The 19,527-nt window shown below is 33.7% G+C and overlaps 1 protein-coding gene across 7 annotated transcripts in view; it reads left to right on the top strand.

Moving 5' to 3' along the window:
* The window catches only part of PICALM (phosphatidylinositol binding clathrin assembly protein), a 108,814-nt gene that overhangs the window by 59,886 nt on the left and 29,401 nt on the right, over positions 1-19,527 (top strand). For all 7 annotated transcript variants that reach the window (XM_004385520.1, XM_023739792.1, XM_023739786.1 and 4 more), the window contains exons 6-12: positions 1,665-1,776; positions 4,023-4,129; positions 6,390-6,431; positions 8,755-8,840; positions 10,098-10,221; positions 10,624-10,760; positions 13,529-13,632. In XM_004385520.1, coding sequence (XP_004385577.1) covers positions 1,665-1,776; positions 4,023-4,129; positions 6,390-6,431; positions 8,755-8,840; positions 10,098-10,221; positions 10,624-10,760; positions 13,529-13,632 — 712 coding nt within the window. The remainder of the gene's footprint in view (positions 1-1,664; positions 1,777-4,022; positions 4,130-6,389; positions 6,432-8,754; positions 8,841-10,097; positions 10,222-10,623; positions 10,761-13,528; positions 13,633-19,527) is intronic.

Raw genomic sequence — 19,527 nt, 5'->3', positions numbered from 1 at the left:
GGCATTTTCAAGTCTGTTCTGTTTTTTTTTTTTTTTTTTTTTGGCATCTATTTTAAGACATTTTATTTTAGGACTTGTAAGTGCAAGTTAGTAAATGGAACTGTATCAGTTCCCTGTCAAAATTGATTTTTCCTTTAACTTGTGCTATTTATTGCTAGTCTTTAAGCTTCCTAAGAGCAGGGACAAGGTCTGTTTTGTTCTCTGACATACTCAGTGCCTAGTAGTGTGTGGCATATGGTAAGTGTTCAGTAAACATTCAATTAATGAATCACGTAAGTGCTTCACAGTATAGAACAGGGGTTATCAAACTATGACCTACCAGCGAAGAATGATTTTTACGTTTTTAAATGGTTGAAAAAACAAAAAAGGAATATTTTGTGACGTGAAAATTAAGAAATTCAAATTTCAGTGTCCGTAAGTAGTTTTGTTAGACTACAGCCACATTCATTGGTTTACATGTTGTCTGTGAGTGCTCTTGCGCTGCAACAGTGGAGTCGAGTAGCTACAACAGAAACCAAATGGCCTGCAAAGCGTTAAATATTCACTCTCTGTCCCTTTTCAAAAACCCATTTGCCAACCACTACTCTAGAAGACATAAGGGATTGATGTCATTACACAGCATTATTTTGGTTTGTAATATTGGGAAAGGTATACTTTAAAAAATACTTATTTTCTGTCTAACTTAGCTCAGTGCCTTGGTGATTCTAGTACCCATTTAATAAAAACTTACTGATTTAAAAAATACTCAGTAAGTCTTTGATGAGTCAGTGGGAACTTCCACCTAGATATGGGCTTTATTTTGCAATTAGAAATATTAATGTTAAAATGAACTTACAATGAATGACCACCCTGACAGGGAACACAACAGAGAGTCCCCGACAGAGCAGGAGAAAAGTGGGATGCAGAACTCAAATTCTGGTAAAAAAGACCAGACTTAATGTCTAACTGAGACTGGTGGGACCCCAGAAGACATGGCCCCCGGACTCTCTGTTAACCCAGAATTAAAACCATTCCTGAAGCCAACTCTTCAGGCAAATAGACTGGACTATAAGACATAAAATGATACTCATGCAGAGTGTGTTTCTTAGTTTGAGTAGATACGCGAGACTAAATGGGCAGCTTCTGTCTGGAGGCGAGATGAGAAGGCAGAAAGGGATAGGAGCTGGTTGAATGGACACGGAAATCCGGGTTGGAAAGGAAGAATGTGCAGTCACGTTATAGGGATAGCAACTAGGGTTACATAACAATGTGTTTTTAAATTTTTGTATAAGAAACTAACTTGAGCTGTAAACTTTCACCTAAAGCACAATTAAAAAAAAAAAAAACTTATAATGAAAAAACTTTTGAGATAATAAATATAGCCTAGGAATTTCAATAGTTAAATGGTAAATTAAATCACCTTTGAACTCAGTGACTTATTTCTGAGCTACATCGGAGGATGTTGTAGTATTTTTGCGTACTTGTGGCTTTTACAGAAATTTGAACCCATTTTAACAAGATTTTTGTGCTGTTTGGTTGTAACTCTAATTGCAAGAAATAAATGTCCTTATTCTTTAATATGCCTAAATGTTTGAACTTACTGTATTTTAACTTGAAGGAAGTCTTTTTGTCATCATCATTTAAAATATAAGATTAGCTAATCTTATTTTCCTTTTTTTCCCCAGGTTAATAGCAATGAACTTACAAACGGGGTAATAAATGCTGCGTTCATGCTCCTGTTCAAAGATGCCATTAGACTGTTTGCAGCATACAATGAAGGAATTATTAACCTGTTGGGTAAATATTGCTGTAGCGTAATAACATTTTATTTCTTATCTTGTGTTATATGGATAAATAATACTGACTAAGTTGTTACTTAGAGTTGCCTAAAAAAAAAATCATTGAGATTTATTTATGCATTGTAACAGTTTATTTAGTTTTTAAAACTTATTTTAAAATTTAAAAATCTTATTTACTCATAATTTACTCTGTAATGAACTTTTACTATAAAATTGATACTTTTACATACTTAATTTTAAAAAGCAATTATTTAAAATTAATCAAACATTTATTTTTAAGGTTGTCTTTTAGTTATGAGACCTTTTAGGATTTTATGGTGCTTTATTGTATATTTGATTTACATAGGACGCAGGCAGTTTTGCCTAGAAAATGCTCGTTTATTTCAGTGGGATTTGGATGGAGTAGATAAGTAACTGTTAAGGGTGCCAGAGTATCAAGTGTCAGATATCAAGTATGTTTACTCCTTTGGGCTTGTTCATCCTCCCATCTTTTTGTATTTATTTACTTCCATTTTTATTATAGGCTAGGTTAACACAAATTCGGGGATACTTTAATCCATGGCAGTAGACAGATTGGACTTATTTTCCCCCAAGTGAAATATGAAGTTTTCTTTTCTACAAAGTTTCGTAAGACATAGTCTTCCACCTTATGATTAGTGTAAATAAAGTTCTTTGCTGTTGTTTATATATTAAATATACATGAATTCTCCAAGCAACATTTGCACATGGTAAAGTTGTTAAAATATTAGAATAAGAATATTTGGAAATAGATGTTAGTGCTATTTTAAATGGAGTAAAGTGGGATATGTGTTTACATGCAAATATTTATGTGGAGAACTGTGAGGGGAGCAACATTGTGGAACAAACTAATATAAGTAAAGTCAAATAATTTTTTATACCTTTGATATAGTAGCATCTGTAATTACTCTGATTTGCTAAACGTCTAAGCTAATTTAACACTTGATATTTTCCCTTTGGGGTGAGTGTTCTTTGAGAGACCTATACAGTCACTCAGCCCTCCATATCTGCAGGTTCTGCATCTGTGGATTCAGCCAACCGTGGATCAAAAATATTCAAGGAGGGGAAAAGTTCCAAAAAGCAAACTTGAAATTGCCACACACCGAGCACTACACTGAACCCATGTTAATGAAATGATGTGTAGGCATACCCTGCTGTAGCCTCCTACCTTTTCACAGATCCTCAGCCGCTCTCCAGCACTGGTTGAGTATTGTTCCCCTCCCATCTTGACATTACCTAAACAATACAGTGTGACAACTATTTACATCACATTTACATTGTATTAGGTATTAGAAGTAATCTAGAGATGATTTAACATATATGGGAGGATGTGCATAGGTTATATGCAAATACAGCTGCTAACCAAAAGGTTGGCAGTTCGAATCCACCAGACGCTCCTTGGAAACTATGGGGCAGTTTTACTCTGTCCGATAGGGTCACTATGAGTCAGCATTGACTTGAGCATCCTCCGATTTTGGTATCTGCTGGGGTTCCTGGAACTAATCCCCTGCAGATACTGAGGGACAACTGTACAAACTCTTTTTAACTATTGATCTTTTTTCTTTTTGAGCATTTTGCACGAGGTGTGATAAAATTTTTTTTATTTTGTGTGAGTAAAAGAAATTAAATGACGTATTGGGCAAATCTGCTGCAAAAGACCTCTTTAAAGAATTAAAAAGCAAAGATGTCACTTTGAGGACTAAGGTGCACCTGAGCCAAGCCATGGTATTTTCAATCGCCTCATATGCATGTGAAATCTGGACAGTGATTAAGGAAGAACGAGGAAGAATTGATGCCTTTGAGTTGTGGTGTTGGTGCAGAATTGAATATACCGTGAACTGCCAAAAGAATGAACAAAATCTGTCTTGGAAGAAGTACAGCCAGAATACTCCTTAGAAGCGAGGATGACGAGACTTCGTCTCACATACTTTTGACATGTTATCAGGAGAGACCAGTCCCTGGAGAAGAACATCATGCTTGGTAAAGTAGATGGTCATTGAAAAAGAGGAAGACTCTGAACGAGATGGATTGACACAGTGGCTGCAACAATGGGCTCAAACATAGCAACGATTGTGAGGATGGCACAGGACTGGGCAGTGTTTCGTTCTGTTGTACATAGGGTCGCTATGAATCGGAATTGACTTGATGACACCTAACAACAACAACAAAAATATTTTAAAATCTTTTTGTTGTGAGTAAATGTATTTTTAAATTTACTTTTGGCAGAAAAATATTTTGATATGAAAAAGAACCAGTGCAAAGAAGGTCTTGACATATATAAGAAGTTCCTGACTAGGATGACAAGAATCTCCGAGTTTCTCAAAGTTGCAGAGGTAAACTATCTTTAAGTGAATATACCTTCTGATTTGCTTTTTTGTCTTTTAAGTGTGAATTTTTAAGAAATCACTCATTACACAAATGAAATAAATGTGTTGACTCTAGTAAGGTATATATTCAATCATACCAATATGCTATATTGAATTCTGTGCTATAAAAATGATACTATTGAGTAAAATATATACTGTGATATTGAGTTCAAGATTGAACATTGAAAGATAATCTTTTTTTAAATTGTTTACTCCTTTAAAATTAGGTAGGTGGTACATAGAAGTGGCAGCTATTTTATGTTTGGAATTATTTACATCATTAAGAAGACTTACTGTGTTAAATGTGGTAGAGAATATTCAGTGTCAGTGGAAATCCCTTTCCTCCAGTAGGACTTGTATCTGGAGCCACATAATTCAAAAGGTTTTTGTTTTTCTACAGAAGTGAATTTAGTGTACTTAATGTTTGACTGTCATTGATTATGAAACCCATAAATTTAGGCTATAGGATAATTGTTTCGCAAATCTTTAAAAAATAATTTTCTGCAATCGTCAGTGAAGACAGTGTTGTAATGCTGGTTGGCATTATCTTGCCTATCATAGAGGTGACTCTTAAGGTTTTTTTAGTTTGTTTTCCTTTCCTTCACCCTCTGTCCATTACTACCAGAGATATCTTCCTAGAATAAGCCTGGGAGTTGACTAGACTACAGCTGATCAGTTAAATCAAAGTAGTTAATCTGGAACTGGCAGGTTGGTGATTCTAGGCTCTATTGTTGTAATGGTGTTTTATTCTGTAGCAGATAGAATAGAACAGGATGACAAAACCTTTGAAAAAAACAGCTTTGTTGTTAATCAGCTGTTTTATAAAGTCTGCTGAAATTTATTTGAATTTAATCTATCTTTCAAAGAGAAACCAATGGGTTTTTCCATTTCTTTAGAATCAGTCACATACTTAAAACAGAAGAAAATATGCTATGATTCTAGTAAATTCTAAATAAAACCCAAAAACCAAACCCATTGCCGTCGAGCCGATTCTGACTCATAGCGACCCTATATGACAGAATAGAACTGCCCCATAGGGTTTCCAAGGAGCGGCTGGTGGATTTGAACTGCCAACCTTTTGGTTAGCAGTCAAGCTGTTAACCATTGCTCCATTTTGCCTCCAGACTCTAAATATGTTTTAATTTGTTGACTTTTCCTTTTGGCCTCGTATATTTTTTGCATTTAGTAGTTACAGTTAACAATTTAAGATTAAGCCTTAAAGACCTTCAGATCTGCTACTCTTACTTTGAAATGGAATAGACCATCTACTGCATATGATCTGAAAAATATGAAGACTCTCTTGCCCTAAAATGTTTAATCATGAGGCTGTCTTTGGACTTGCAATTTTATTGTTAAGAGGCCTTAGTTCTTGGAGTAAAGGCGAGAGTAACCCTCTTCAAATACATTCAGTGGGGACCAATGTCTTAGGCAGTGGTTAGCCATTAACATCTTAGTATGAATTAGTCTGACATCATTCTGGAACTGGCCCCTGAGAACTTGGGAAGATGTAAAGAGAATGATTAGCAAATGAAGTATAACCATGAGAAGGAAAACCGTTTTCTAATTTGGTTGCCAAAATAGGTAGGAACAGATTTTATCTTTTTTCTTGAAAATTGCCTAGTGCCTAAGCATCGTGAAAGTGTGTTGGGACTGCTTTGGGTGTTGAGACAGTTATATACCTGGTTAGATATCACTTGGTATTTGTGTAAGAACCTCTAGCCTACTTGACTAGACATGGGATTTTACAATGTGTTGTCTTTGGTGATTGCCAGGGAAAGCATATTTTATGAAGAGAGACGAAACGAATGTCATTAGGCTGGTTCCTTATCTCCTTCTTATGCTGTAAAGAACTTGTTCATGGCCAGCCTTTCCCATTACTACCAAAGTGTTTTTACCATGTGACACATAGAAGAGATGGATTTTTCAGGTTGTGTTAAGATAGTTTATATAGATGCTCAGAAGACATGGTGACGGTGACTTAATAGTTTTGTTGAATTTCTATCTCTATAGTTTCCTTCCTGTTACAACTTTTAGAGCTATCAAATAGCATCTAAGCCATTGGAAATATTAAATGATATCTTTGGAGATTAAATTTTCTATTGATTTTTAAGATGTCTGTCTAAAATACTGTTCACAGTACTGCCATAAGTGTAATTTTCCTAAATTTTATTTATAAAACATCTTAATCATAATTACCTATTAAATGCAATACTGCTTCTTCCTACAGCAAGTTGGAATTGACAGAGGCGATATACCAGACCTTTCACAGGTAAGTGTATTGTTATAATATCAATTCACTGACTCTTGTGTACTGCTAGGTGTCAGGGTACAAAGATGACTAAAATACAGCCCCTACTGTCAAGGAGATAAGTGTTATTTTTCTTGACAGATTTTAATGTTTTGATATATTACTGAAGATTTTTCTAACATTATGACTACATAAAATTATCTATTCATCTCATGTTGTGGAGCTAGGCAAAAGCATACCATCACCTTTAATTTATTGGGGTTTTAGGCCAAGTACATGAGGCTTGTAGTATGGACTGAATTGTGTCCCACCAAAATTTGTGAGGTAAATCCTAATCTCTATGCCTGTGGCTATAATCCCATTTGGGAATGGGTTTCTTTGTTATGTTAATGGGGCAGAATTAGTGTAGGGTGTATCTTGAGTCAATCTTTTTTGAATAAAAGAGATTAAATAAGTAAGTAGGCAGAAATGGGGAAAGAGAGATGCCAAGCCACATGAAGATCACCCAGGAGCAGCAGCTCTAAGAGACAAGGACCTTCCTTCAGAACCAACAGAGAGAGAAAACCTTCCCCTAGAGCCAGCAGCCTGAATTTCGTCTTCTAGTCTCCTAAGCTGTGAGAAAATAAATTTGTTTGTTAAAGCCACCCACTTGTGGGATTTCTGTTATAGCAGCATTAGATAACTAAGGCAGAATTCTTTACATATGATTATATTCCCATTATTCTCCCCTTCCCAATATCCTTTCCCTACCCCCCAAAAAATAAATCCTTCAAAAACTGAACTTAGAGAATAATATTTAAAATATAGATATATATAGAGAGAGCTATACTTTTTGTAAAGAGTTATTTTATGCAGGATTTTTTTTTTCCTGCCTTTTTTAAATTTTCTGATTTGGCTGTTTGGCTCAGATAGGGGTATTAGTTAAGAATCTTGTTGTCTTGCTCCCTATTGTCTCCTCAGCACCTAGCACAGTGCCTGGTATAAACCAGTAACCAGTTGCTGTTGAGTCAATTTCAACTCATGGCGATATTGTGTGTTTCAGAGTATAAATGTGCCCATAGGGTTTTTAATGGCTGATTTTTCAGAATTAGATCGCCAGGCCTTTCTTCCGAGGTCTCTGGATGGATTTCAACCTGCAACCTTTTGATTAGCAGTCAAGCCCATTAACCTTTTGTACTACCCGAAAGTGGATGTGAAGTGGTATCTCCTTATGGTTTTGATTTGCATTTCCTTAATCACTAACTTCTTTGAACATCTTTTCATGTGCTTTTGGCCATTTGAATGTCTTCTTTGGGAAATTCTATTCAAGTCCTTTGCCCATTTTTCGATTGGATCATTTGTCCTTTTGTTGTTGAGTTGTGAGAGTTCTTTATATATTCTGGATATTAAACCCTTATCAGATATATGGATCTAAAATATTTTCTCCCATTTTGTAGATAGTCTCTTCACTTTATTGATAAAGTCCTTTGATGCACAAAAGTTTTTAATTTTCATTAAGTCCAATTTATTTTGCCTTTCAGTGTCTATGCTTTTGGTGTCATAGATTTCATTGTAAAAAACTAGATCTCAACTAGGTTAATGTTTTATTCTAAGAGTTTTATGATTTTAGTTCTTCTATTTAGGTCATTGATCCATTTTGAGTTAATTTGTTGTGTATGATGTGAGATACGGGCCCAACTTCATTCTTTTCCATCTGGAGATCCAGTTGATTGACCATTTGACCATTGATGTATGGATTTATTTCTGGACTGTCAATTCTGTTCTGTTAGTTTGTATGTCTATCTTTAATACCAGTACCACACTACTTTGATTACTGTAGCTTTGTAAGAAATTTTTAAATTAGGAACTGTGAGTCTTCCTGCTTTGATATTCTTTTGCAAGAATGCTTTGAGTTTTGGGAACCAGTGCAGTTCCACGTGAATTTGAGGACTGACTTTTCTATTTCTGCAGAAAAGGCTGTTGGCATTTTTATAGGGATTATATTGAATCTATACATAGCTTTGAGTAGTATTGCCATCTTAACAATATTAAGTCTTCTAATCTGTGAACACAGGCTGTCTTTCTATTTATTCAGGTCTTCTTTAATTTCTTTCACAGTGTTTCATAGTTTTCAGTGTATAACTTTCATATTTTTGATTATGTTTATTAATACTTCTAACTAGGTTCATGCTTATGTAATAAAAATAAGATTGTCATTCTTATTAAGTAGCTAAAACTCCACTGTTAATTAGTACATGAAGAACATATATAATGTTTTTGTTATTTTTCTGTGTCAGATTACACTTGATTTATTTTGACCAATGCCCTGATTTTCATGAAATTCTTAATATTTATACCATTTCAGGCCCCCAGCAGTCTTCTTGATGCCTTGGAACAACATTTAGCTTCCTTGGAAGGAAAGAAAATCAAAGACTCTACAGCTGCAAGCAGGTACATTTTTCTTTGTAAAGCAAAGAGCGGAAGTAGAAGGATCCAGCTCAAGTTCTAAGTTACAGTCCCAGCCTCATAGAGTTCTGCCAGGATTAAATGGGTTAATGCATGTAAACTTTTAGAATAGTTCCTAACCCTCAATAAATGTCAGTCTCTGTTAAGATGGTGGTATTGACTGCTTGGTTTAGAATTGTGTTTGTAGTATCAAAATTTCTCTTAAACGTGATATAATACATTAATTTGTATGGTGCTTCATAATATAAGATGCCTTTGCATTAATTGGATTAGCTCTCAACAGCCGTGTAAAGTATGCATTGGTAATGCTGAAATCCAAACCTAGAATGTCTGACACCAAATTTTATCTTCTTTCTCTAATGCCATCTCATGTGGTTGATTGTTGACATATTTTAAGCAGTCTGTTAGGCTTTGAACTGATTTCCAAGACTAAGACCAGTTAACCTAGCATATTTAAGTAACAGAAATCCTCTCATACCTGCCTGTGAACATGATTTTTGTTTTGGGTAGGAACTTGAGTAATTCTCATGTTTTCTTAAGAAAATTTCTTTTTACAAGTGTGAATGGAGGGTTTGTATAAATTATATAGGGAATTGTCCTTTGATTCTTTTCAGACTTTTTTGTTGTTTCAGAACTTTTTTTTTCTTTTTCTTCTTTTTTTTTTTAGTAGCACTACTTAAGTATTTTGTAAAGGAAATTATATTTGTTAAAATGTCATTACCAGATTTTAATACTTACCTTTAATCGCAGATTTATTCTTTGAATTTTTTTAGTAGATTTTTAGAAAAACCAAAATTATAAAGCCCAGTCATTTGGAAAGGAATGAAAAATATATCCAAGAAGTTGAAATGTACCAATTTACCTCAATCAGTATGTGACAAACTCAATACTTCTTACCTGTCAGGGCTTTGCTTGGAAAGTATGTGAGCACTTTCCCAACTGTATTGGTTCTCCTTTGGGGCTTAGAAGAGGCTGTGTCCCCCACTGTATTGTGAACCCTTTCCATAGTCTTAACATTTATTTTAAAAAGCAGTGACTTCTGCGTATAAATCAGCATTGTTCTAATCACTGTATTCCTGTAGGTTAAAGGGTAGAATGTTTCATCTGAAGTACTAGTCTTGACTTCAGGGTTAGGTTCAAAATTATAGCGCCTAGCCACAAGGTTGCCAGACCATTTCATGACTTGTTTGCAATGTAACGTGTTTGGCAAAAAGCCATATTATCTCTGTCCAATTACCCTAGGGCAACAACACTTTCCAATGCAGTCTCTTCCTTGGCAAGCACTGGCCTATCTCTAACCAAAGTGGATGAAAGGGAAAAGCAGGCAGCATTAGAGGAAGAACAGGCTCGTTTAAAAGCTTTAAAGGTAGGTGTATACATTCTCCTAATTTGGAAAAAAAATACAGTGTTCAGAAAGTAAGAGAGCCCTCTATACAGACTTAACAGTGTTTAACGTAAAGCTATCTAAATGAGGTAAAACTCTGTAGTCTTAATTTTTCATCCTAACATTGAATGGAAACCCTGGTGGTTTAGTGGTTCAGAGTCCAGCTGCTAACCAAAGGTTGGCAGTTCAAATCCCCCAGGCTTTCCTTGGAAATCGTATGGGGCAGTTTTACTCTGTCCTCTAGGGTCACTATGAATCTGAATCGACTTGACGGCAGTGGGTTTTGTTTTGTTTTTTGTTTTAACAATGCATGACTGAATAAAACAGCCAGCAAATACCTTTCTGCTATCAAAATAAAATGAGAAAATACTTTTCCTTCAACAGGAACAGCGACTAAAAGAACTTGCAAAGAAACCTCATACCTCTTTAACAACTGCAGCCTCTCCTGTGTCCACCTCAGCAGGGGGTATAATGACTGCACCAGCCATTGACATATTTTCTACCCCTAGTTCTTCTAACAGGTAGGTGAGAGGTTAAAGTTACTTTTGAATATTTAGGCTAAAAGTCTTCTAATATAAAATTTGCAAAACTTTGCAGGTTTGCTTTGATTTATTATTTTATAATGATAAGCAAAGGAAGTAGTGATAAATGCTGGTAGTGGTATAATACCTAAATATAAAGTGCTAACATTTTATATTTTGCATTTTAGGAAATGGAAAATGGCTATATTACTAATTTATACTAATTGGAATATTGTGGATTATCTCTGGGCAAACTTTTCATTGTATAAAAATTAATTAGGATTAGACACTTGTGAAGTGTCTAGTGGTTCAGGACTCTGAGTCTTGAAGATGTATGTGTGTGTGTATAATATATGTTTCAAAATATCCTTTTATTGGCTATTAAATGTCTTTCATGTCTATTTGCTGGTGTTAAACTCTTTAATCTGTAATACAGTACCAGAATTTAGTTGCCGAATTCCTTTAGTAATGAAGCCTACCAGACCAACTCTTAATAATCTTGTCTGATTTAAGCTACTTAACAGTGGATATCTAATATTTCCAAGCAAATTAAAACAGTTGACTTTTTCTAAATCTGTCCTATTTTTACCTCATAATGTTTGAAAGTAGAAGTTTGGAAGTCAGGCTCTGGTTTGAATCCTGGCTTTATTACTTTTTAAACTTTTTTAAGACCTCAGATTCCAATTGAGATTATGTATGGTCTAGATCAGTGTTCTCCATCTTTGTTCTCAATGTTAAGCATCAGAATTACCCAGAGGGTTTATTAAACCACAGATTTCTGGGCCCACCCTCAGAGTTTTTGATTCAGTAAGTCTAGGGTGGAGGTCAAGAATTTTCATTTCTAATAAGCTCCCAGGTGACTAGGATTTAGCACAGTGGTTGACATATGATAAGAGCTCCACAGAGCATGGCAGAGTTTTGTCTTTGATTTTGTTGTTGTCGCTGTTTACTAACTAAGCCTTAAAAAGTTTCCTACTGCCTACTGACTCTTGTCACATTTCAGTGTAAGTTTTACTAACTGAGCTGCTGCGTACTCCATGCATTCTCAATTGCTCTCTCTTCCCTGAAAACCTAGTATGTGTTCGTTGAATTTAGGTTTGTGTTTTTATTTCACCTTTTTTTTTTTTGTATGCTGCCTTCTTTAATCCCTACTGAACCTAGTAAGGAGAATGTTCTCATCTTGGGACCTGAAAAGAAGTCTGGTTTAGGAAAGATGAATGGAAAGAGTATTGAATGTTTGAGGATGAAACAAATTATTGGATAAAGAGCTAATCTGACTATGTTTTATTTCACTTATGTACTAAAAAATTTCACTCCTTTAATGGTAATTAGGACAGATCTTATATCCCATTTAAATAATACTTCCTTTATATTCTATATTTTTCTGAAATGCACTAAATGCGTTTGTAATTACACCTACTCCTCACTTATCATCTCGTTATCCAACATTTTTCACATTTATGACAGTAGTGAAAAATCTACTACCTAACTTTTGCACGTTAACGATATACGTCTCACAGTAACAAATGCCGAGGTGTGAGGCAAGAGTAACTCTGGCTGCAATGGAACATATACGGGCCACTTAAGCCTTTGACTTCTCAGGTTTCTTGGGCTGCTAGTGCCCCACTTAAAGTATGTGCTGCTGGTCCCACTTGTATTTTGCATAATAATCTGGTCTTTGGAATCTAACTGCGTCGTTAAGTCAGGGGTGGGTGTGTATCTTTAATATTGAGTTGAAGTAATGTTAAGTAATTCTGATTTTGACTAGGAAATTTTTGGACATGAGATTTTTCTGTTTTGAGTCAGGCTTAAAGGTTTTAAAAAACTATGCTCAGCAAGATTGTATTATTTAAATACGTAGTGTGTAATAGACCTTTTCATAGATGCCGGGAATAGATGAATGATAGACCTGTACTTTTCATATTGAAACTTAAGGTACACATCTTTCTCACTAAGAAAAATTCTAAAGTATTTTTATGTAATAAGTTTTTGTATAAAACTATTTTACATCTGAAAGACATGTCTTCAAAACTTCTTTTATTGAGTATGTGTAAGATAAAAATTATCTGTGCCAAGACACCACTATTTAGTTTGTTATTTATGTGAAAATAAAATATTAAGTACCAGGCCTAAAACATCAGTCTCTTTCTGGCATCTTTTTTTGAGCAGTTATTCCTTAATCACTTAAAAGCAGCCATAGGGTGAGGACTATAATATGTAAATAGTGAACCCCTGGAGTTGTGTAATGGGGTGTCTCTGTTATAAGCTTATACCATATATACATGTATAATTTTCCCCGTGTTGTTACGTTTTTTGGTTATAGAGGCAGTGGAGGTGAGGTTAAAAAGGATATTTTACTTTATTAGGAGTATTTGTATTGTAAATATGATTCAAGTTCTTTGAAGGCTAAAAATAGGAAAAAAATTTAATTGTCATGATGTTTTATATTTTATAATCATGTTGTTTATTTCAATGAGGAAGTCAGAATTTTCCTGGGGAAACCCTTGATCTTTTCAAGACCTTTTGTTATCTGAATCCTGTGTAAACTTAAGATACGGTGCTTGAATATTTTTTCTAGGCCTCCTTGGAAATAGGCTGTTACATAAGGAGTGTGTAATTATTTTCTTATTGAAACTGTTCCTTATTGTGAGATTTGTATTATTGAGTTTTTTTTCTCATTTATCTTTTAATGTTTTTATTGGAGGATGGTGGCAAATATAGCAACATTTACCTAATAAATAAAACATATTTTCCAAATACCTTTCTAGCACATCAAAGCTGCCAAATGATCTGCTTGATTTGCAACAGCCAACTTTTCACCCATCTGTACATTCTATGCCAGCTGCTTCTCAGGTGGCAAGTACATGGGGAGGTAAGCATTAATGAATTCTACCTTGAATGTTGTATAGCCATGTCTCCTCCCCATTCTGTAGTGTTTAATTATTTCGAGTGTGTGGTTACGCTTGACGCGTGAGAAATTGAGAAATATTAAGATGGTAGTGAAATAATTTTGTCCCTTAAAGACATTTTCATTTATTTACAAATGTAAATTTTGGAATTTATAATTAGATTACGTTAAGAAATGAGGCTTGATAAAGATGAAATTAAATGTAAGAGGAAGGACCAAATATGTGCAAGTATGAAATCATTCTTTTAATGTTGGGTTCCTGTTGCATAATCAGAAAATGCATATTGGTTATTTTACTGTTGGATTAAAAAAAATTTTTATTTGAGGGGAAAAAATTCATCTTGTATAAATCTGTAAGGTTCTAGTAAAACTCAGATGGTATTATCACACAGTGACGTATGTTCTGACTGGGAATCTCATGACAGACTTTTGCATTTAAAATGTTGATTTAATTCAGACCTACTAGATTTTAATATTCAAAGATTTTCTGCTAGTACCAACAGGAATATTATATTGCCCTTGGGTAGTTTTTTGATCATAACGTGACCATGTCATTTAGTTTCCTTGCTTCGTTGAAGGAGGAAGAAGAGCCTAGTTCATGTCAATATTTAAGCAGTTTTACTTGACATTTAGTACATTTTCAGGTAGTCTCTTTTGCTTGGTTTCGGTATTTCTGTTTATATGTATATATGTATTATTTTAAGGACCCCTGGTGGCGAAGTGGTTAAAGCACTCAGCTGCTAACTGAAAGGTTGGCAGTTTGAACCTACCAGCTGCTCTGCAGGAGAAAGATGTGGCACTCTGCTTCTCTAAGGATTTACAACCTTGGAAATCCTATGGGGCAGTTGTACTCTGTCCTGTAGGGTCACCATGAGTTGAAATCAACTCAGCGGCAGTGGGTTTAGTTTTTGATTTACGTATTATTTTATAAACACGAAAAATCGTTTGAGAGAGAAAGAAGATATTTTGAGAAAGAAGGACACTGTTTAAATAGAGAATGGCAAGCTACCTTAGAATTTGTATTGGCTTACATGTAAAATCTGAATTGATAAGCTTAATTTTCATAGCAGAGATAAACTGTTCCTTGTTCTGAGTTTTTACAGTTTATGAACATGGCTTTTAAAATCTTCATTGTTATGATTTGGGCTTTTAAGAAGGTTTTTTTTTTTTTTTTTTTTTTTTTTTTTGTAATTTTTTGTACTTAATTTCTTAAGGATGATTTCTGTATACTAGAATGTAAGCTCTGAAAGCAGGATTTTATTAATATTTTGTTCACTGCTGTATCTCCAGTGACTAGAATACTTCTTAACATGAAGTTGGTGCTCTGTAAATATTTGTTGAATGAATGGGCATCTTCTTTTTTTTTCTGGAAAGGTTATTTCTGTTTCAAGATGGGACAAAGAACAGGGATGGTGAAACTTTAGGGAAACACTAGGTTTTTAGACTAATTTTATGAGCCTTAACTTGATAAAAATTAACCTGACTCAAGGCTAGTTTAATTTAGCTAAGTCTATAATTTCTAAAAATGATATGATAATTTAAAGTCAGTAAAGATTTCCAGTTATTTCAGAATGAACTGTTAGCTGCAAATTAAGGTTTAAAAGGCAGTTTTTTAATATCTTAATGATATGTCCTGATTTTAGGATTTTTAATCTGCCGAAACTTTTTACAGTCTTACTTTCTGCCTTATTGAGAATTGCTTTAGAAAAGGTTAGTGGAATTAATGTGACCATTTAAGCAGTTTTAGCTTGTTTCCTTTTTTTTTTTTAAATTAAATATAGTTGTCCTTCTAAAACTAAGGCTGAAAATTTTTTTTTTTTAAATAGATTAAAAATTTTACAAGGCTTAATGATAACTAATATAATTACTGTTTCAAAGAAACTGAACTGTAAAATTCTTAAATGTTTTGGCTGGACATCATGTACAATGAATTCTAACAATGACAAGTTAAAGTTCTGCTTGAAATTGTTGAGCTCATGTATTAAGGTAGATAGACTATTACTGAGAATAATTTTAAGTAATTTCAGTCTGTAAGAATTATCTACGTCCTGTTAGTAGAAAAGATTATAGCAGTTGTACGTGAATAAACACGTTGGGATATCTTTAATCATATGTTTTATTTTTCTATTTTAGGTTATTTTGCTTTATGGGCTGTTTCTATAAAAATTTTCCCCCTATTTTAACATTCAGCTCGCTGTATATGAATAAGACTGCTAAAAGTGTTAAAAAGACAAATCAGTACAGTGGGAGCAAAGGCAAAAGCAATTATGCCATTATTTTTCCAAAAGCTTTACCATTGCATATGGGGAAAGGAATGTGATCTTTACTGTGATCCCCTCGATTTAAGCATGATTAAAGCCTGTCTTCACTCTGATATAAAGATACTTCCAAGTTGTCAATAATTTCAGGGTTTTGACTGCTGAATGATTGGATAACTAAAGAGTATTTTAAGTGAAGTACTTTTAATACTTCCTATTTCAATCAGCATATTGTTCATATCTATGACATTCAGATCAAGATTTTATTTTTAAAATTAAAGTTAGACTAAGGTAATGAAATAAATCTCATGTATGTATAAAAAGCTTTGATAATAACAATGAATTCCTAAAGGCATTCTAAAATTAACCATTTACTGAACATTTTAAATATGTAACATTTTGTATCATGCCGATCTTGTAGCATATAACAAGGGAAATGTATGATATTTTTGGTAATTCCAAAATTTTGTTCTAGGCTTCTCTTGCTTTCATTTGCTAAAAATAAATGCTAATAACAGATCTAGTATTTACTTGATTCTTACCATAAGCACTGGAGAGATAATGTGTATTCCCAGTCATATACAAGTTAGTGATAAGGTAAAGTTAAGGGAAGAATAGTTTGTATGCTTATATGAAAGACATTTTAAGATTTCACCTAAAAATGGACATGAGAACACAAGCTCTCCTGTTCCCCTCATTGCATTATTAATGAGGCTTTGATTTTTCAAGAAATGGTTTGGAGTCTAAGCAAACACTTGGTTGAATACTAATATCTGAGAACACTTAAGTTTTTATCACCCTGAAAACTTTGAGTTACAGCACATCTAAAAAATATGCAGTGCTTATCAGCTCTGTGCGTTGTTAAATATTTTAGGACTCCAGAATTTAAATCAAGTGAAAAAGAATGATCCATTCTGAGCCTTAATTTGGCTTTACCTGTGTCGTGTTGTACCTGATAAACATAACATTTTCTTAACAAAAAAATCCATTTTCTGTTGTGTACATGTAAGTATCAGGCTATTAGCACTTCAAGACTATAGTAATGACTGTGTTGTTACTTTAATCCTGGTTTTAAATTTTTGGATTATTTTTAAATGGCTAGTGTAGTATAACAATAAACTTTTAAAGAGTAATGAAAAAAATAATGCAAAAAAAAAAACTAGTTTAAAAAGTTGAAAGGTTTTAGAGTAGAGTTGCCATCTTAGATAGATAAAGTTTAAGTTGCAGTAGCTGAAACATTATTATTATTATTTCTTATTGAATTTTTTTTTTTTAATTTGTAGTATAGTGTCACTTTGTCGCTAATAAATTAACATCTAGATTATCTGTAGCGTTCTGTCAAATAGATTCAAAGCTGGGTTTTCTTATTGGCTGATTAAATATACATGTGTTTACACATGTTTATGCATATTCCACTCAAGGATGCTTCACATAATAGGAAATTATTGAAATTAGGTGCTTGAATAAAACAGTATCAATTAATGGAACAGCAGATAACTAGTAACCTTTCCCAAACGTGTGTTCATATAAATGGATCTGTTAAAGAAATGCATGTCCTTTTTTTCAAGTGAACTTCTCTCATGGCTTCGTATGTATGGAAGACTAAAGAGATGTTTTGTCTTTCTTACTTGCCAACAAAGTTATAATGTATATTATAAACTGCCACCATTAACTATCTAAAAACAATACTTTCAACCTAACTGGTCAACTCTAAACTTAATGCAGCTACTTTCTTATGTAAGCAGGGATTAGAGTGGCCTTCATTACATTTTAATTTTAGTACAAAAAACTAACTTTTTATATCTGACCCATTTTCTGCTTTTTATTTCTGAATTAGTTTTTCTGATTTTTTCCCCCTTATTCCATTTTATTGGGGGGTAGATGGGTGAGAAAGATATTGAAACATGATCATTTGAGTTTGAATAGTATATCAACATATTTTGAAACTTTCGTAGAACTTTATTTTGGATGTGAATCGATGTTCCATAGGAATGCTTAATTCCTAGAGAGGTTCTCATATGACACAAAAATGAAAGTTTTGTTAAAAAGATTTGTTGTACTTGAACCGATGACCGAAGTATTTTCTTGATATTTCCTTTTCTCATACAGCTGTATTTGGGTTTGTGGAACACTTGCCTTGAATTTACTGACTTTAAGGAAAGTGTGCCTATGTTGGTCCTTAGACCATTACTTTTTCCTCATTGTTCAATCATACAGTCTTACAGTAAAATATAATGCCTAATACTATGAATGTACCACAGTATTATTCATTGAAGGCCCAAACTAGAGTAACATAGATAAGAATAGGCTGCTGTTGGGAAATACAGGAGTATCATCTCATCTTTGATTGTGTTGTGAGAGAAAAATTATGACACTGTATTTTGCTGTTGTTTATTTTTTCTCTTCCCATTTACTTCTTAAATCTTAAGAAGGTAGAATAAATGGCTTCCAATCATTAGAACGATCATTATCATGAATGAGGTATATGACAGTAAATGATTCTAGAATAAGTTTAGATGTAGGATTTGCTAGTAATACACATTTGCTACAACTCTAGTAAGAAACACTTCTGTTATTCCTTCAACAAATCATTTAAAGAATCTGAAATTCTTAGCTAGGCCTTCAGAGCTGTTCCTGGTCTACCTAATAGCCAGTCTTTTGTCTCTGTTCTTGATTTTCTGAAATCCTTTTCCCCATCATTAGACCTTTTCTTCATCTTTATTTTTTATTTCCTTCCTTTGAACCTTTGCAAAAGTTATTTACATCTGCTAGAAATATTCTTTTACATCTAATTTGCAGTTGCTCTCTTTTTCATTTTGTTGTTTGTGCATTTTAGAAGTTTTATTGTGATAAAATATATAACACAAAATTTGCCACTGTAACCATTTTAAGTGTACAATTCAGTGACATTAATAATATTTACAATGTCATGTAACCATCACCACTATTTCCAAAACTTTTTCATTACCCCAAACAGAAACTACGTACCCATTGAGTAATCTCTCCATTACCACTTTCCCTTCCCCACCCCCAGTCCCTGGTATCCTCTGATGGACTGTCTGTTTCTATGAATTTGCCTATTTTAGCTATTTCATATAAGTGGAATCATACAATAGCCTGCCTTTTTGTGTATGACTTATTTCACTTAGCATAATGTTTTCAAGGTTCATCCGTGTTATAGCATGTATTAAAACTTCATTCTTTTTATGGCTGAATAATATTCCATTGTATTGATATACCACATTTTGTTTACTCATTCATTTGTTGGTGGACACTTGGGTTGTTTCTATCTTTTGGCTATAGTGAATAATGCTTCTATGAATATTGGTGTACAAGTATCTGCTTGAGTCCAAGTCCTTGCTTTCATTTCTTTTAGGTATATTTTTAGGAATGGAATTGCAGGTCGTATGGTAATTCTGTGTCTAACTTTTTGAGAAACCGCCAGACTGTTTTCTGTAGCAGCACTACCGTTTTACATTCCCATACCTGTTTGTTTTTTGAAATTTTACCTATTCACACATAATCAACTGTTCATATCAGTGTGTGAGTAAATATAGCTATCCCACCAAAGCCAGTACATTCTCACATTGAGCAAGGAAGA

Source organism: Trichechus manatus, unplaced genomic scaffold (genome assembly GCF_000243295.1).
Source record: "Trichechus manatus latirostris isolate Lorelei unplaced genomic scaffold, TriManLat1.0 scaffold00140, whole genome shotgun sequence".
Classification (NCBI taxonomy): Eukaryota; Metazoa; Chordata; class Mammalia; order Sirenia; family Trichechidae; genus Trichechus; species Trichechus manatus.
This window is presented reverse-complemented; position numbering and strand designations above follow the sequence as displayed.